Source organism: Macaca nemestrina, chromosome 17, assembly GCF_043159975.1.
Source record: "Macaca nemestrina isolate mMacNem1 chromosome 17, mMacNem.hap1, whole genome shotgun sequence".
Taxonomy (NCBI): Eukaryota; Metazoa; Chordata; class Mammalia; order Primates; family Cercopithecidae; genus Macaca; species Macaca nemestrina.
This window is the reverse complement of record NC_092141.1, coordinates 3,066,354-3,085,427: the sequence shown is the minus strand read 5'-3', so window position 1 is coordinate 3,085,427 and position 19,074 is coordinate 3,066,354. Positions and strand designations below refer to the sequence as shown.

Sequence of the window (19,074 nt, the reverse complement as noted above, 5' to 3'; positions counted from 1 at the left end):
CGGGGAGATTTTATACCACTGCCCCAGAAATAAAGCAACGTCTGGAGACTTTTTTTTTTTTTTTTTTTTTTTTTTGAGATGGAGTGTCGCTCTGTTGCCCAGGCTAAAGTGCAATGGTGTGATCTCGGCTCACTGCAACCTCCGCCTCCCGGGTTTAAGTGATTCTCCTGCCTCAGCATCTCAAGTAACTAGGATTACAAGCACGTGCCACCATGCCCAGCTAATTTTTTGTACTTTTTCAGTAGAGACAGAGTTTCACCACGTTGGCCAGGCTGGTCTCGACGAACTCCTGACAGGTGATCCACCTGTCTGGGCCTCCCAAAGTGCTAGGATTACAGGTGTGAGCCACCGTACCTGGCCTGCAGACATTTTCATTATCACAGCGAGGGGTGGGTCACGGGCATCTTATGGATAGAGGCTAGAGAGGCTGCTCAACACCCTACCACACACAGGATGGCACCGCAAAACAAAGAGTCATCCAGCCTCAAGTGTTACCAGAAGCCTTGGCCCAGAGGGGCTCACGCCCACCAGAAGCCCTTTGAACATGCAACCTGACCTGAGTCATTGCCCAACCACTGATGGTCGCCACACTTGTGTATCCCTTGGGGAAGTGCTTCCCAGGTTTGGCTGCCTACTGGAATGAACGGGAGATCTTTTAAAAGTACAGCTGGGCGCACAAGGTCAGGAGTTCGAGACCAGCCTGGCCAACATGGTGAAACCCCGTCTCTACTAAAGATACAAAAACTTTGCTGGGCATGGCAGCAGGCACCTGTAATCCCAGCTACTCGGGAGGCTGAGGCAGGAGAATCGCTTGAACCCAGGAGGCGGAGGTTGCAGTGAGCCGAGATCATGCCACTGCACTCCAGCCTGGGCGACTGAGCCAGACTCTGTCTCAAAAAAAAAAAAAAAAAGGGCCGGGCACGGTGGCTCACGCCTGTAATCCCTGCACTTTGGGAGGCCGAGGCGGGCGGATCACAAGGTCAGGAGATCGAGACCATCCTGGCTAACACGGTGAAACCACGTCTCTACTAAAAATACAAAAAATTAGCCGGGCGCGGTGGCGGGCGCCTGTAGTCCCAGCTACTCCGGAGGCTGAGGCAGGAGAATGACGCGAACCCAGGAGGCGGAGCTTGCAGTGAGCCGAGATGGTGCCACTGTACTCCAGCCTGGGCGACAGAGTGAAGACTCCGCCTCAAAAAAAAAAAAAAAAAGTACTGATGCTGGCTCCCATCCCCCGACATTCAGATTTAATTGGAACTGGGTACAACCTGGGCATCAGAACTTCTTTTTTTTGAGACGGAGTTTCACTCTTGTTGCCCAGGCTGGAGTGCGATGGCGCGATCTCAGCTCACTGCAACCTCCACCTCCTGGGTTCAAGCGATTCTCCTGCCTCAGCCTCCTGAGTAGCTGGGATTACAGGGAGCCACCACCACGCCTGGCTAGTTATTGTATTTTTAGTAGAGGCGGGGTTTCATTATATTGGCCAGGCTGGTCTCGAACTCCTGACCTCAGGTGATCCTCCCATCTCGGCCTCCCAAAATGCTGGGATTACAGGTGTGAGCCACCGTGCCCAGCCAGCATCAGAATTTTTAAAAGCACCTCCAGGTGAGACCAAAGTGCAGAAAAGTTTGAGAACCACTGTCCTGGGGGAGGGAAGGAAGGAACAAACTAGTTGCTATGACCCAAAGACAGTCCCCCACCAGCTGAGGGCTGGGGGTCCCTCCACCAGCATCCTGGCAGAAGAAGCCCCTCAGAGTCAGCACTACCAAGGTCTGCCTTCGGGCCAGGGCCTAGGAACAGGGAAGGCAGAGCTCAAGCCAGCTTGAGGGATGATGAGTTAGTCACGGCTGGCAGAGACCGGAGGAGGACGTTAATTCGAAAGCCTTTGTCACTGTCTGGGCAGCAGATAATGGGCCTGAACCGGGAGACAGGAGGAACCACCCCCCATGACTCAGAGGCTTCTCAACCCAGTGACAGAAAGAACTGGATCTGAAAGAGAGAAAAGGTTAATTGAGAGTCAGTCCAGTCTGGGAACACAGCCGAAATGACCGGCCAGCCACTGAGGTCCAGGCAAGAGCACCGCTCTTGGGGGTGACCTGGGGAGAGGGATTTGGGAGTCAGCCACAAAGAAACAAGAGCTGAGACCTGAGGAGGTGACCAGGGCAGAGGGTCCGGCTGACTCTGGTCTGCAGGGTAAGCCACAGCCAGCTCTGTTCTTTAAAGTCTGCAGTTAGTTGTCAAGATTTTGTCTAAAACTCCAGATTTTTGGCCAGACGCCTGTAATCCCAGCACTTTGGGAGGCTGAGCCGGGTAGATCACCTGAGATTGGGAGTTCGAGACCAGCCTGGCCAACATGGCGAAACCTCGTCTCTAGTAAAAATACAAAAATTAGGCCAGGTGCAGTGGCTCACGCCTGTAATCCCGGCACTTTAGGAGGCCGAGGTGGGCAGATCACCTGAGGTCAGGAGTTCGGGACCAGCCTGCTCAACATGGCAAAACCCCGTCTCTACTAAAAACACAAAAAGTCGGCCGGGCGCGGTGGCTCACACCTGTAATCCCAGCACTTTGGGAAGCCGAGACGGGCGGATCATGAGGTCAGGAGATCGAGACCATCCTGGCTAACATGGTGAAACCCCGTCTCTACTAAAAAATACAAAAAACTAGCCGGGCGAGGTGGCGGGCGCCTGTAGTCCCAGCTACTTGGGAGGCTGAGGCAGGAGAATGGCGTGAACCCGGGAGGCGGAGCTTGCAGTGAGCTAAGATCCGGCCACTGCACTCCAGCCTGGGCGACAGAGCGAGACTCCGTCTCAAAAAAAAAAAAAAAAAATACAAAAAGTTAGCCTGGCGTGGTGGTGCGTGCCTGTAATCCCAGCTACTCGGGAGTCTGAGGCAGGAGAATCGCTTGAACCCAGGAGGCAGAGGTTGCAATGAGCCGAGATCGTGCCACTGCACTCCAGCCTGGGTGACAGAGCGAGACTCCGTCTCAAAAACACAAAAACAAACAAACAAACAAAAAAGATTTCCAGCTGCTGTTATAAAATGGAAGGTCCACTAAGACGGGCCAGCATTCTTGCAGTGCCCAAGAGCTGAGGGCCCAAGTCAGAAAGCAGCAAAGATGGAGCTGCTGGAGAAGCAGGAAAAGTACCAGGGGCCAGCACATCACAGGCACCGAGAGCTGCCCCTCACGTCCCAGCCCTGCCCTGACCACCTCTGTGTTGTCCTATTGCCAGCGGGCAGCACCCCTGCCCAGGGTCTCAGCTTACTGGTCTGCAAATCAGAAGGGTAAGGCTCATCACCTCCAGCTGTCCATCCTCGTGTCCATGGGGCTCCTGCAGGCTGCCTGCAAAACCTGAGCCCTTCCGACAAAGATCAGCCCAGGCAGGCGAGGAATCCCAAATATAGCCGAAGATGCTGGGGTGACCAGCCAAGGGGAGGGAAGAGTAGACTCAGGGTGAAAAGGCAGCCTTCCAGTGTGTGCAGGGCTCTTAGGGGGAAAAGGGGTGAACCTTGTTGAATGGGGGTAGGTGGGGACGTGCGGGCCAAGGGTCAAGACTGGACCAAGCAATGCAGTTACAGAGATTCCAGATGAAAACAGCGATCAGCTTTGAGCAAGCGAAGTTGTACTGCAATAAAATAGGCATCCATACAAAGTAATGAGCTCACTGTCCCCAGAGGTAACCAAGCTCAGCCTGGGTGACTAGTTTTAGGGGCACAAGAGATTTGCATAAAGACTAATTTGACTTTTCTTTTTTTTTTTTTTTTTGAGATGGCATCTTGCTCTGTCGCCCAGGCTGGACTGCACTGGCACAATCTCGGCTCACTGCAAGCTCCACCTCCCAGGTTCACGCCATTTTCCTGCCTCAGCCTCCTGAGTAGCTGGGACTACAGGCGCCCGCCACTGCGCCCGGCTAGTTTTTTGTATTTTTAGTAGAGACGGGGTTTCACCATGTTAGCCAGGATGATCTTGATCTCCTGACCTCGTGATCTGCCCGCCTCGGCCTCCCAAAGTGCTGGAATTACAGGCGTGAACCACTGTGCCTGGCCCTAATTTGACTTTTTTAATCTTAAGCCCTAAGATTCAAGGACCAGAGATCTGGGGGTCTCTCCTGAAGGCTCCCCTCTCCCTCTCCCAACGCCCCCAGGGAAGGCCATCAGGGATTATGTTCTGGACTCTGCCTCCCAGGGAGGGAAGGCCCGGGTGGTCCAGACAAAGCTCGCAAGGTCCACACGTGCTCCCCTCGCCCTTTACCTGGGCCTCAGCCCTCTATTCAGCTCCAGCAACTCCTACTGCATGCACGGCCCCCGCTCCCAGCACAGTCTTACCCAGACCTTCTCAGAGGCAGAGGAAGGAACTCTTGGGGCAGAGATGGGGGTCCCAGCACAAGCCAGAGGGGCCACTGACAGCCCCTATTGACACTCGCATTCCCAACTCCCTGCTACCTGCCCCAGAGAAGTCAGCGGGAGGAGATAGCAGGTGCCACAACACCAGCGTTGTCTCTCTATGGCCCCTGAGTGCTGCTTGGGCCCCTGTCCATCAGGAGCCTCTCCCATGGTGGCTGGAGAGGGGTGTCCTGACACACCCAGGGGTCTGCAGTGTATAGACAAGAAGCACCAGGGGTGCACAATCTGGGAAGGCACGAGTCTTTCCCAGTGGGAGCAATTCTTCCCCGGCCTTGGCCAAATCCAGCTCCCAGCGAGCCAGGCAGAGCCCTCTGGCCTCCTCCACAGGACCGTGAGCCTCCCCATCCAGGCCAGGCCAGCAAGCCTCTGGGCCTGGGGAGACCAGTGAGGAAGCCAAGTACATGGCCAGAGGCCTCTAGGGGTTCATGAGGACCCAGGGAGCTGAATGGGGTGAGGGGGGCCCTCTGAGGATGGTTGGGTCTCGGCTGGCAGGCCACAGGCCACCCATCCACATTTTCCTCTCTGGCATCCTTGCCCTTACCGTCGCACTAACACGGTTAGCCCTGTCCATGGGATCCACAAGGACCCTGCGACTCCACCAGCCACATGGAAAACACCCTCGTGGGCTCCATGAATAAGCAAAGCCCCTCCTGCCCACTGCCCCACACCCATCTCAGAAGACACCCCATTCCTAGTACCTACTGGCCAGGGCTGCCAGGCGGCTCCCTGCCTGCCCAGCAGCAGATCCCCACAAGACCTGGCCAAGTCCGGAGAGCTGTTTGTCCAATGAGAAACCAGAACAAGGACTCACCAGGGCTTCCTGGGCATGGCAGGGACTGGCCAGGAGGAGGGCCAGGAGCACATGGGTCCTGGAGTCTGCAGACCTTGCTGCCTGGCAAATGGTACGTCCAGGAGCAGCCCCAGTGCTTGGCAATGAAATCAAGCCACAGCCAACCGCCGGCTAAGTGCTCGCCTTCCTTGCTTCTCTCTGCAGCCACTCACGCCCCGAGACTCCAGGTCCCAAAACAGGCATGTTCATGGTTACCATAGGAACTCGCTACAGCCAAAAAAGGCACCACATAGGCACCCACACGGGCCCTCAACGCTCATGCCCACCTGCACGGGCGAGCGTGCACACACGCCTACACGTTTCTGCACACACCCACACACGCCAACACTGTCCTCAGGCACAGGGCCCATCCTGAAGAAATCAACGAACCAGAGTCTGCCACTCAAGACAGAAATGGGCACGTTCTCCTCGATCCACCTGGAGCGTATCTAACAGTGGGTTCTGTGGTGTGACCAGCTGTCAGTCACAAGCCGGTGCTCACCCGGAACTCACCTGCCAAAGGCACTCAGGAGCCGAGCCGGGCCAGCAAGGGGACGCCGTGCAGCTGCTTTCCCGGCCGCAGACCAGCCCCACGGCCCTCGGGATGCTGCTCTCTCCTCTGTCCCCTTCCGCGGGGCAGGAGGTATAAGGTGGGTCTCAGACAGACTGAACAGGAGAGTGGAAAGTGGAGGGAAGATTTTACATTCAGCCTTACTCCCTCCTCCCAGTTTGGACCCAAACCGCCCAAACTCCCTAGTTCTCTGTCTTCACGAATGGGACCAGCATCCGCCCAGCGCTCACAGGAAGCCTTCTGAGCGTCCTCACCTGACCCTTCTCTCACCTTCACCCACACCTTCCAAACCAGCTCCAGGCAGGGAAGGCCACTCCCTCCAGCCCCATACTATTGTAGGACTGTCTCCTGAGTTCAGCTCAAAACAGGGTCCTTGTCACACCACCAGGAAAGATCAGGCTCTTGGACACAACAGAAGGGTGAGAACAATGGGATTTTTTGGGCAAAAGGAAAAAAACTCAGCAAAGCGAGAGAGGTTCCCGTTAACAGGCCCCCATCTCACAGACTGGATCCCCAGGTTACCACCTCCGAACGGGAATGGCCAGGATCCTCCCCGCCACAAACGGCACAAACTTCCCGAGGCTCCACCCCAGGGTGCAGGTCAGCGGAGAACCTCTGGGGACCTCTTTACGTGGCTGTCTCAATATCCCCTCCTAGCCTCCCTGCCTCCTCTCTAACCCTCCAGTCAGCCAAAGGGGCCCTCAGACTTGAGCTCACCATAGCATTCCCCAGGCCCAAAGGCCTTTGATCCAGCCCAGCTTCCAGCACAGCTCACCCACCCTCCTAGATGTGGCCCGCCTTTCCCTAGGCCCCTGCAACTCCCACTCTCGCTTCTGTCTGGTAATAGTAACTGCTCCCAGGTCCTGCCTGCTGGAGCTGCTTCACACCCCACTGCCTTCGTGAGCGTCGGCCTGCCTGGAGTGCATTCTCTCCTCCCTGCTGACCTTACACACCCCTGGAGACAGCTCAGGCATCACCACGTCTCCAGGAGGCCCCCCTCCATCCTTTCTGCGGGCATTGCAGCCCTTGTCCCGTGCCATGGCAACTGTCTGTCTCCCCGCAGAGAGAGGGTAGGTGCCCAGTAAATGTAGGCCGAACTGACTCAGCTGTCTACCCCCAAAAACCTCAAGCTCCCCCTGTCCTTGACAACCCCAGCAAACTCTCAGCAGATGCCCTAGGTGCATAGGAGAAGAGCAGACTAAGATGAGTTGGCCCCAGAAGGTTCTAGAACATCGTCGTGGTGCCTCAAGGATTCTGGACTCGGTGGCCAAAGGTGGGGAAATGAATTAGTAGTTGTGGCCTCAACTGGTGAATGAAGAGTCATTAAATCAGAATCAACGGTCAGAGGCGGTGGCTCAAGCCTGTAATCCCAGTGCTTTGAGGGGCCGAGGCGTGTGGATCACCTGAGGTCAGGAGTTTGAGACCAGCCTGGCCAACATGGTGAAACCCCGTCTCTACTAAAAATACAAAAATTAGCCAGGTGTGGTAGTGCACGTATTTTTTAGTAGAAACGGGGTTTCACCATGTTGCCCAGGCTGGTCTCAAACTCCTGGGCTCAAGCAATCCTCCTGCCTTGGCCTCTGAAAGTGCTAGTATTATAGGCATGAGCCACTGTGCCCCACCTTGTGCTAAATTCTCACAGAATGGGGAGGGAAGCCTGAGTTTAAAAGGGTTGTGGCAGACCAGGCGCGGTGGCTCAAGCCTGTAATCTCAACACTTTGGGAGGCTGAGGCAGGTGGATCACTTGAGGCTAGGAGTTTGAGACCAGCCTGACCAACATGGCAAAACCCCATCTCTACTAAAAATACGAAAAAATTAGCTAGGTGTGGTGGTGCACACCTATAGTCCCAGCTACTCAGAAGACTGAAGCAGGAGGATCGCTTGAACCCAGGAGGAAGGGGTGTCACGGTGAGCCAAGATCATGCCACTGCACTCCAGCCTGAGAGAGAGGGAGACTCTATCTCAAAAATAATAATAATAATAATAATAGACCAGACACGGTGGCTCACACCTGTAATCCCAGCACTTTGGGAGGCCGAGGCAAGTGGATCATCTGAGGTCACGAGTTTGAGACCAGCCTGGGCAACATGGCAAAACCCTGTCTCTACTAAGAAAAATACAAAAATTAGCCGGGTGTGGTGGCACGTGCCTGTAATCCCAGCTACTTGGGAGGCTGAGGCAGGAGAATCGCTTGAACCCAGGAGATGGAGGTTGCAGCCTGGGTGACAGAGCGAGACTCCCTCTTAATAATAATAATAATAAAAGGGTTGCGGCAGAGAAGAAATCAAGCTTCCTGGCTGTGGCAAGCCCCTGCTCTCATGGACAACGTCTCCAGCAGCTGACACTGGAGTCTCTGACACTGGAGTCTCCAGGGACCGAGGACAGCTGCCCAGGGACATACTGAGCTCCTGCCCTTCACGGCCCCTTCCTTTCTAGTAGGATTTTCCATTCTTAGCTGGCTAAATCTGAAACTTAGAATAGTGGTGGCTGTGTGGTACCTTCTGGTCAAACCACGGTAGAACTGACATGCTGGCCCAGCCAGGCAGGAGCTCCTCCGGGCCCTCCGCATACTTTTCCTAGGGAAGAAATCAGAGAGCACAGCCGCACCCAGGTCCCATCACAGGCTTTGTCGCTTTCCAGAGGTGCCACTTCTAGGGAGCAAGGGCCAGAGCCACCCACTTAAAAGCTGGATTTTTTTCCTACATGGCAATGGATTTTAGACTTCCCCATCCCTCAGGAGTATGCATGAGAGTATGCCCCAGCAGTGGAGACGGGTTACCCTGAACCATCCACATGCTCACTCCAGGCCACCGCAGCCAGCCCCTGTGCGTGACGGTCACCACAGGTAGCTGGAGCCCATGCAGCAGACAGACAGACAGACAGACAGACAGACACACACACACACACACACACTTACACGCATCTCTTTCTTTAGCAAAGATGCAGGGGTCTCTCTGGAGGGAGTGCAAGGGACAGCAAAAAGGAGAAGAGGTTTTGGCCAAGTGCAGTGGCTCACGCCTGTAATCCCAACACTTTGGGAGGCTGAGGTGGGTGGATCACCTGAGGTCGGGATTTCGAGACCAGCCTGGCCAACATGGTGAAACCCCATCTCTACTAAAAATAGAAAAAAAAATAGCTGAACATGGTGGTGCACGCCTGTAATCCTAGCTACTCGGGAAGCTGAGGTGGGAGAATCGCTTGAACCCGGGAGACGGAGGTTGCAGTGAGCCGACATTGCGCCACTGCCCTCCAGCCTGGGCAACAGACCAAGACGCCATCTCAAAAAAGAAATAAAGGACAAGAGGAGTGTCTCGGAGACTCCCAGCTCAGATCCTCCCCCTCTGGCTGCTCCTTCAAGGAGCTCCACAAGAAAACCCCAGGCACCTGGCCAACAGGGACCTCATGCCCCACGGGCCCCCAGAGCAGACTGGAGAAGAGGGATCCCCCCACGCTCAGCCTGTCTGTTTCTCTCCATCCTTCCACCTGCAAGTGATGGGCCAACCACGATGACCCATCGTTGATTCATTCAGCAAATACAGACTGAAAACCTGCTTTGTGCCAGGCACCGTGTAGGCCCTAAGGAGTCAGAGATGAAATGCGCAGAGCCCCTGCTCTCAGACTTCCATTCACACAGCCATGCATTCACTCACTCAACAGCGAGCCCCCACCATCACCAAGGTCCTGAGAAAAATGCGAAAGGACCCAAGGCATGAATGCAAACTCCTAGAATGTCAAGGCTGGAAGAGAGCAGGCTGGACGCTAATCCACCCCTCCCATTTTACAGACGGAGACACTGACCCAGAGAGGCTAACGATTTGCCCATGTGTTAGCCGGGGGCGATATCCCACACGCAAGCCTCCTTCTCCTGCACGGTACTGTTGCCACCTCCCCTCCAGTGTTCCGGCGTGGCTCCATAGCCCCTGTACCCCTGCACTGCAGGTACAAAGTAAATCCTTGCTTCTGAGTGTCCAACTCACCCAGGCACCACAGACCCCATTCAATCCAGGCCTCCAGCAAGGGGATGGGCCCCAGCAAACCAGAGGCCTTCTCACCCACGGTGTTGTGGAGGCGGAGGTGCATTGTGCGGCCGCGGATTCTATATACACAGCTCTCGAGAACATCAGGGAAAGAAAATGGGAAAGTAGGGCGGGAGGCAGGTGTGAGAAACACTCAGCTCCACCCACAAAGCACAGACCCAGATTCAAATCCCAACTCCGTGACTTCCTCCCTGAAGACCTTGAACGAGTTTCCTAAACTCTCTGGGTCTCCACTTTCTCCTCTGTAAAATGCAGATAGGAATGGTACCTGCTTCATGAGGTGGGTGCAAAGCCTCAGGAAAACAGTGCAATGAAGCCTTAGCATACAGTCAATGCTTCATAATGGTGAGGCCAGACCCCCGTCGTCAGAGCTGCATGCCTCAGGGACGCCTGGGGAGGCATCAAGGACAACCAGGTCCTTGGAGAGGGAGCCAAGGCAACCAGGAAGCATGGGCTGCAGCCCAGGAGTATCCGCTACGTGGCGGGGAATGCCGTGAGCTGCTGTAGGAGAGATGTCTCACCCAGCAGAGGCAGACAGGGGACGCATCTTGGTGACTCAGGAGCCCCAACGGTGGGCATTTGGCTGCCTCATCAATTGGCCATAAATGCAAGGGCTTATTTCTGAACTCTGAATTCTACTGGATCCATCTGTCTGTCCATCTTTATGTCCATACCATACTGTCTTAATAACCATAGCTTTGCAATACTTTTGTTTTTTGTTTTTTGTTTTTTGTTTTGAGACAGAGTCTCGCTCTGTCACCCAGGCTGCAGTGTAATAGTGTGATCTCAGCTCACGGCAACCTCCACCTCCTGGGTTCAAGTGATTCTCCTGCCTCAGCCTCCCAAGTAGCTGGGACTACAGGCGCACACCACCATGCCTGGCTAATTTTTTGCATTTTCAGTAAGACGGGATTTCACCATGTTGGTCAGGCTGGTTGGAAACTCCTGACCTCAAATGATCCGCCCGCCTTGGCCTCCAAAAGTGTTGGGATTACAGGTGTGGGGCACCGCGCCCGGCCGCAATATGTTTTGAAATCAGGAAGAATGAGTCCACCAACTTTCTTCTTCTTTTTCAAGATTATCGTTGAACGTCGATGTGAATCTCAGGATCAGCTTATCAGTGTCTGCAAAGACGCTCGCTGGGATTTTCATGGCAATGGGTTTCCAGTTCCTGGTTCAACCACTCCGGAGCTCTGGCTTTGCTTCCTCCCCTTCAGTTCCCTGGGGCACCCTGGTTTCTTTCCCATAAATTCCATCTTTTGCTTAACCAGATGACACTGGGTTTTTGTTTCTTGCAATCAAAGGAATCTTAACCAATAAAACTCGGAACATAGTGCCACGCACTGTCCCAAGCCATCATCCCAGTATCACCTTCCCAGATAATCACTCAGAGACCCCACTGGAGTCCCAATCTCAACCCTGACCCACGCCCCCAGTTTTTCACTCTACCCTGTGACTGCTGCATTTCCAGGTTACAAATATTATATTTACAAACAGGCCCTCCGTCGATAAATGATTGTGAAATTGAACTAGATGTCCCAAAACAGCACCAAAAGAACACTCTTACCATTCTACACCCCTTAGTAGCTCTGCTTCATGCCTGGCATCTCACTTAGTATACAAATGTGCTCTAGAAAACTCTAGGAAAAAAGGACATTACTGTGCCCACTGGACAAAAGATATGGAAACTAAAGCCCAGAGAAGGGAAGCATCTTGCCCTGGGTGACTTGCCCTGACAGCTCCAGACTGAATGGTGTCTGCACTGATGCACACACCATGCCAAGCCAGCACAGGCATGGGGATCCCACTATCCTGCCTCATCTCTAAGAGCTACTTTAGAGGCCACCTCCTCCAGGCAGTCTTTCAGGACTACTCCATGACGACACTCCTGGCATCTGCTCTAGACCTTTTTTTTTTTTTTTGAGACGGCGTTCCACGCTTGTCTCCCAGGCTGTGGCATGATCTCGGCTCACTACAACCTCCACCTCCCATGTTCAAGCGATTCTCCTGCCTCAGTCTCCCGAGTAGCTGGGATTACAGGTGCCCGCCACCACACCCAGCTAATTTTTTCTATTTTTAGTAGAGACAGGGTTTCACCATGTTGGCCAGGCTGGTCCCGAACTCCTGACCCCAGGCGATCCACCCGCTTCAGCCTCCCAAAGTGCTGAGATTACAGGCGTGAACCACCGTGTCTGACCTTCCTGGCATCAGCTCAACAGAGAAAGTGAAAGCCCTTGAAGGGCAGGAACAGTCTGTCCTCCATCCCGGCTTTGCTCACTGCCCAGCCTCATCTTTCTGAGCAAAACCAAACAAAGTGGGAAGCCTCTTATTTTGACCCTCTTCTATGCCAACCCTCAAGACTGCCCATACTTTGCCCAGGGACCTGCATCCAGGGGATGGACAACCAGTGCCGGCAACTGAATGGCATGACAGAGGGAGACCGGCCGGAAAAACCTTCTGTCAAGACGGGGGAGTGACAACCCAGAGGAGCTGCCTCGGAAGGAGGGCGACTCATTGGAGGAATTTTCCATGCAACAGCGAATTCCCATGTGCCGGGAGAATATTTTGAGCTAGAGCCCAATGCTTTTACCCTCCTAGAATTTCCCTCCTTTTCAATTCACTCCGCTGGAGCAGATGGTGAGTCAGGACTCACTGCCCCACGGGAGGGGTGCAGCTGGAAGCAGGCTACGCTTTGGTTAAGTCTCAAAGGAAAAAGGGGATCAGGATGCAGACAAAATGGTCTGGCCAGAAACACAGAGGAAAAAGGAATGAAGGTGGTGAGGGAGGAGAGGTCAGAGGTTCTAGGAGAGGGCTGTGCCTGCTTAGGATCTCAGCAGACGAACCAAGAGACACACAGTAAATCGAGGCAGGCAATTCCCAGACCCTGAATCTGGCCTGGAAGCCTCAGAAAGCCCCAGGGCCAGGCTGCCCAGGCTGACATACCTGGCAACAAATGACTTGATGAGCAGCTGACACCACACACACACACACACACACACACACACACACACACACACACATAGTCAGGTCCTAGTAGGTGGGGAATGTCAGAAAGTAACTGACAGGATTGGGACTTCACATAAAAATTAAAGTGACAAAAAACATAATTATCTTTTTTTTTTTTTTTGAGACAGAGTCTTGCTCTGTCACCCAGGTTGGAGTGCAGTGGCGTGATCTCAGCTCACTGCAACCTCCGCCTCCCGGGTTCAAGTGATTCTCCTGCCTCAGCCTCCCAAGTAGCTGGGACTACAGGCACGCACCACCATGCCCAGCTAATTTTTGTATTTTTAGTAGAGATGGGGTTTCACCATGTTGGCCAGGCTGGTCTGAAACTCCTGACCTCAGGTGATCCACCCACCTAGGCCTCCCAAGCCACCATGCCCAGCCCAATAAAATTATCTTTCTAAAAATTAAAGTGATAGGAAGATAATGGGCCTGGGTGGGCACGGTGGCTCACGCCTATAATCCCAGCACTTTGGGAGGCCTAGGTAGGCGGACCACGAGGTCAAGAGATCGAGACCAGCTTGGCCAACATGGTGAAACTCCGTCTCTACTAAAAATACAAAAAATAGCTGGGTGTGGTGGCGCACGCCTGTAATCCCAGCTACTTGGGAGACTGAGGCAGGAGAATCACTTGAACCCGGGAGGCGGAGGTTACAGTGAGCAGAGATTGTGCTACTGCACTCCAGCCTGGACAGAGCTGAGACTACGTCAAAAAAAAAGGAAAAGAAAAAAAGAAAGATAATGGGCCCGAATGCTACATCTGCTACACATGCTCCCACCATTCTGGCCCCTGGTGATTCCATTCCCACCTCGACCTCTCCCTGAACACCCCCAGGATAAGAGTTTGTCCAGCCTCCTCCGATCCGGAGGCACCACGGACTCGGACTGGACTCGGACAAACACAACAGCCCCTCTTGGTCTCCCACAACCTGGGGGAACGAGGGCCCAACGGCGCTCCGATCCGCGTCATCTCTGACCTTTACAGAACAGGAAATTGCTACTTACTTGACCTTCAGACTTGCCAGCATGGTCTTGTCGATCCTGCCAAGAGAAAAGCAAGGGCTCCAGTCAGTGCTGAGGCTGATGACTCCCACATAGCATCTGCTCGGGAGGAGTCCCCGGGGCAGCCCAAACCACCAGACAGCAGGGCTCTGTCGGGCACTGGCTAAAGGGGCCAGTTCTCCGCTAGCAGAGGAGTGCTGGGAGGGCTGGGGCCATACACCACCCTATAACAGATTATTATTCTCCCCAGTTCAGAGATGAGGAAGCCGAGGCTGAGAAAGGTAAAATCACTGGCCCAGTCTGAATTCAGGTATCTCACATCAGGCCCAGGGATCACAAGCACTTTGTGTGCAGCCTCTCCCTTTATGATGGCTACCCTCACAAGAGGACCTGGCAACCCAGCTTCGTGGGTCAGCACGGATGTCAACATGGACGTCGGGTGGACATCCATATTTCCCAGGCGTCTGCTCTGGGAAGATGCAAGCATGCCCAGCACCAGGGATCCTCCCGCCCCAGGAGCTACCAGTCCATCCAGGGAGGCAGACCCCGCGCCTGGGGCACACCCTGGTGGGTTGCATCGGGCACAGGGGTTCAGAGCGGGGAAGATCACGTTTGCTACAGACGGCCCTCACAGCCAGCTCCTCCACCCCCAGCCTGCGCCCGCCCTCACTGGAAGGGGAGGCAGCGACACTGAGTTTCTATTTTTACCCCCTGCATATGCCAGCCCTTATGGCTGGCAAGGAGAGGCCCCTCCTCCCTCTCCAGAGGCAGAAAGGTGGGCAGTGTTCCTACTGTCAGTATCTCCTCTTGTGGGAGGGTCATGACCTCCGCTGCCACCAGCACTGCCACCAGCACCAATGCTGCCTGTCACATCACGACTCGTGTCACCATCACTGTCCGTGTCGCCACATGTCACCAACGCTATCATCAGTGTTGCCATCACTATCAGCTTCACTAACATTGCCACTGGCTCCAGGATGCTGGAAACCCTGGAGGCTCTTTCCAGCATCCTTGTCTGGCCCGCTCAGCTCTGCCTCAGGCTTCCCACACTCACAGCTCCAGGGAAGAGGAGAGAGGACACGGAGCTGGGCCAGCTCACAAGTCACCCTGAGGCCTGGAGCTAGGGGCGGGTTCCTTTCACTCTGAGTAAACTCCCAGCGCCTTCTGACCTCGGTTCCAACGGCAAAGCAAGCAGCACCCTGAGGGGCCTGGCCCACGTCTCTCCCGGTTTCTTCCCCACACGTCCTCCTGAGTCCCTTCCTTAGGGCTTCCACTACTGTCCCTGAGGGTCTCACCCTGGAATCCCCACCCGCTCGGGGATGCAGACCCTCCTCTTCCCCCATTCGATGCACAGGCCCCCAGATCTGAGCGGGACTCAGAGCCCCGAACTCCGCTGTAACGTGTGCAACCCAGAGTCTCCCGATGGCCCCTCACAGGAGGGACTTAGGTTGTACATTTTCTTAAGGAATCTCTTAATTCTTTTTTTTTTTTTTTTTAAGTACAGACAGGGTTTCACCGGATTAGCCAGGATGGTCTCGATCTCCTGACCTCGTGATCCGCCCGCCTCGGCCTCCCAAAGTGCTGGGATTACAGGCTTGAGCCACTGCGCCCGGCTGGAATCTCTTAATTCTTACAACAGCCCTGTGCTGTGGGTAAGGCAGAAATCCCCCACTGACACATGGGGAAACTGAGACCCAGAGAGAGAAAGTGTCCCATTTGAGTTCTTCAGTGGTCGAGGCGGAGTCAGTGCTGGAACCGGGGCTCCTGGTGCGTGCACCTCTGACCGCTGTGGGGTCAGCCCTGCCCACCGCACGCCTACAGGCACCGTGGTCACAGGAGCCCCGGTCTGAACCACGCCTACACAGCGGCCAGCCCACCGGGGTTCCCACACCAGGGTGTGCCCTCAGCAGGGCGGGGATGTGGTTTTGGAGAGGCTGAGATGGGAGATGAAGAGCGACTGCGAGGCTGGGCCTTTCCCTTTCAGGAAGCCAAAGCTCCTGGGCGCTCCTCCCTCTCCCATCCCATTCCACCCTCCCTCATCACCTTGTCTGCCCCTGGTGCCGGAGGTTATCCACCCTGCATCCAGTGGAGCTTGGAAAACACCAGCCCCAGAGATTCTGTTCACTGTCTGGAGGGACCAGGGCTCCAGGAACCTGTGACATCCCCTCCCAGCTGACAGCCATCCCAGATGAGGAGGCCCAAACCCCAGTCTCGCCCCCTTTCTTGCTGCCCTAACCTTCCAAGCCCGGAAGGCCCCGCCATCCCCTCAACCTCAAGGGGCCCCAAGCAGACACTCGCTGTGTGCGAAAGACCTCAATGAGTCCACAAGCATCCACTGAGCCTGTGTGACGTGCCAGGCTTCCGTGTGAACGCGATGGGGCAGGGCCTGCCCTCCTGGAACCCACAACCCAGCGGACACTGAGTCAGCACACGGGGGCCTCTGGGACATCCTAGGGCCCTTTCTCCACCTTTGGCTCTGCCTTGAAGGCAGCCCTGGGCAGCCATGCTCCTGTCTTCCCCCTCACCTGCCCAGATTCAAGCCTCAGGCCCGGCTTTGCCTTGTGCTCTGAAGCTGTGGGTCTCAACACAGAGGGCTTCCTATGGAACGAAGCTAGGCTGAGACCGGGACCTGTGCACAGGGAGCTTTCTGACGACCAGCCTCCCATCTGCCCCACAGATCCCAGACAAAGGCGGGCCTTGGAGGGCACAATCTCATTGCTGGGCCCTGCCCTGCAAGGCTCACAGCCAAGACACACACACCCCTCCCAACCATAAGCCAAGTCCTCTGCTGCCTCCCAGACACTGGCACCTACCCTCAGGGCGGCAGCTCCTGACCCAGGCGTCAGGGAGGGCCCGAGAGCAGACACAGGCGATGCCGTGCCATCTGCTCGTCTGCACCATCGCATCTGCCAAACGTGGAGCGCCCACGGTCCCTCCCTGCCAGAGGATGGATGGCAAAGTGCTTTTGAAGAGGAGGAAGAGGGAAATAAGCCACACACGGAAGCGAAAAATTACCGAGGAACACAGCCCCTCTCCCCCTCGCCCTTCGTGCCACCCCCATTAGTCCACCATTTTCCACACGGGGACACCCCCTGGCCACCTCCCTCAGGGGCCTCTCCCAGTCTGACAACGCCCCCAGCCCAGGCACTGAAAGGAAACCGGTCGTGAAAACCACCAGACTCTGTTCCCCAGCTGCGGAGAAGCTGCCAGCACTCGGAACCAGAGACAAGCCTTTGGCCTTCGTGTGCCTACTTTCTGCCCCCTGGGGAGGAGAGAGCACATCCCTCATCCCAGACGGAAGCTTAGAGGCAAGAGTGGCCAGAGGGCCAGGCAGAAGGCTGGGGACTGACACAGCTGCTCAGGCTAGGACGCAACTAGGGTGGGCTGCCTGGGGTGCAGGTGAGAGATCTCCTCTCACAACCCACCCCCAAGAGAGCAGGCAGCCCAGAGGTCCAGCAGGTCACAGATTCCCCCGCCACAAGGCCACACCGACAGCACAGACAGGAACATCACACACACAGACACACAGATACAGAAGGCCAGAGGTGCAGACAGGCAGCTGCTCACACGCACAGGCACACACCTCACACACGGTCACACGGACTGGCAGTCATAGCCACACACACACGCCTGCACACACAGGCTCAAACGCACACACACACACTTACACACAATCCCAGACATGCACACACACACACGGGAACCTGCGGACACACAAACACACACATTCAACTGCAGTCACACACACTCATGCTATCCACCTCCCCATGGGCAGCTGGCGCAGACCTCCAGGATTCGCCAGCAGACTGGGCCCAGGGACAGTGGGGAAGGCTTACAGTCTCTGATGTCCCCACCAGGATCCTGCATCTCGACCTGCCAGGGCGTCAGCAGACCCAGCTCTCAGGCACAGCCCGAGCCCCTCTGCTCCCACGGCCCCCACTGCACTTAACAAGACTTCACTTCTAAGTTCCCTCCCATCATTCAACCACCCTCCCACCTGTCACCCACCATCCGAAGCCCCCAAAGGAGACACTGCGCTTCCGGCCAAACATGGCTGTGGCTGCAGACCCCGGGTTCCCAGCGATGTCCCAGCGATGTCCCCGGGGCTGTCCGCAAGAGGGCCGTGGTACAGCGGGGTCAGTGCCGGCGCAGGGCGGGGAGCCCAGCGTGGTACCTCCCTCTTCGCCTGCCCCCAACCCGAGCTTCCTGTGGGTGAGGCTGCAGAGCTGGGAGGTGTGTCCTGCACTCCAGGAGGCACCAAGATAGGCCGAGGAGGTTGTGGAGGGCAGCTTCCCCACACCCAGAGGAACCCACAGCTCCGGAAGGGGCTCGGCTGGCAGATTGCTCCACAGCCCCAGTTAGCAGCCCGGCCCACACAGCCCCAGTTTCCTGGAACCCAAAGGCGCCCCAGGGATTCCCACAGCCACGCCTAGGAGGGACAGAAAGATTCAGCTGGAAGCCTCAGGGGCGCCTGAGCACTGAGGCCCTTCACACCCACTCCCGAGGGCTGCCTGAGACAGGGACCTTCACCTGCCTGCCCCACCATGGCTTGGCACATGCCAGAGGAACCAGCCACACACGTCATTCCACTAGCACACATGAATGTAATATACATGCACACGCGTGGGCACAGGGGCACATGGGATGCACACATGGACACACACACTCAGGATACCCAGGTACACACACATACATGCACGCAGACATACATATCATTAGACACCTGCACACACACTCAGGATACCCAGGTACACATATATACATGCACGCAGACATACATATCATTAGACACCTGCACACACACTCAGGATACCCAGGTACACCTATATACATGCATGCAGACATATATATCATTAGGCATCTGCACACACCTGAACACAGCACTGCACACATGTTTCTGTGCACAAATGCACACTCACACGCCACTTCACACAGGCATCAACAGAGACACCTGCGCACACTTCTCATATACTGACAAAGCCCCACTGGACACGCACACAGACACGAATGCATACACATGTGCTCGCAGGGACTCACCCACATACTTGACCACATCACACTGCAAGGGGCATTCGCATGCACACACACACGGGCACAGAGCTGTACCTGTCAGCCGCCCCCCACCCCAAGTGTCTAGACAGAGGTCAGAGCAGTGGCATGCTTCACGCTGGCAGTGTGGGGTGGGTGGGCCGGAACCGCGTGCGGGTTGACTTGTCTTCCCAGCTGAACCG

General features: G+C 55.6%; 1 protein-coding gene across 7 annotated transcripts in view; it reads right to left on the bottom strand.

Moving 5' to 3' along the window:
* LOC105471797 (RAP1 GTPase activating protein 2) overlaps positions 1-19,074 on the bottom strand; it is a 293,214-nt gene that overhangs the window by 233,241 nt on the left and 40,899 nt on the right. For 4 of the 7 annotated variants that reach the window (XM_071082129.1, XM_011724558.3, XM_071082128.1 and 1 more), the window contains one exon: positions 13,847-13,882. In XM_071082129.1, coding sequence (XP_070938230.1) covers positions 13,847-13,882 — 36 coding nt within the window. Of the gene's footprint in view, positions 1-5,212; positions 5,414-9,778; positions 10,161-13,846; positions 13,883-17,851; positions 18,197-19,074 lie in introns of those variants that run through there. The other 3 variants (XM_011724555.3, XM_024789899.2, XM_071082131.1) reach the window with 3 other exon arrangements.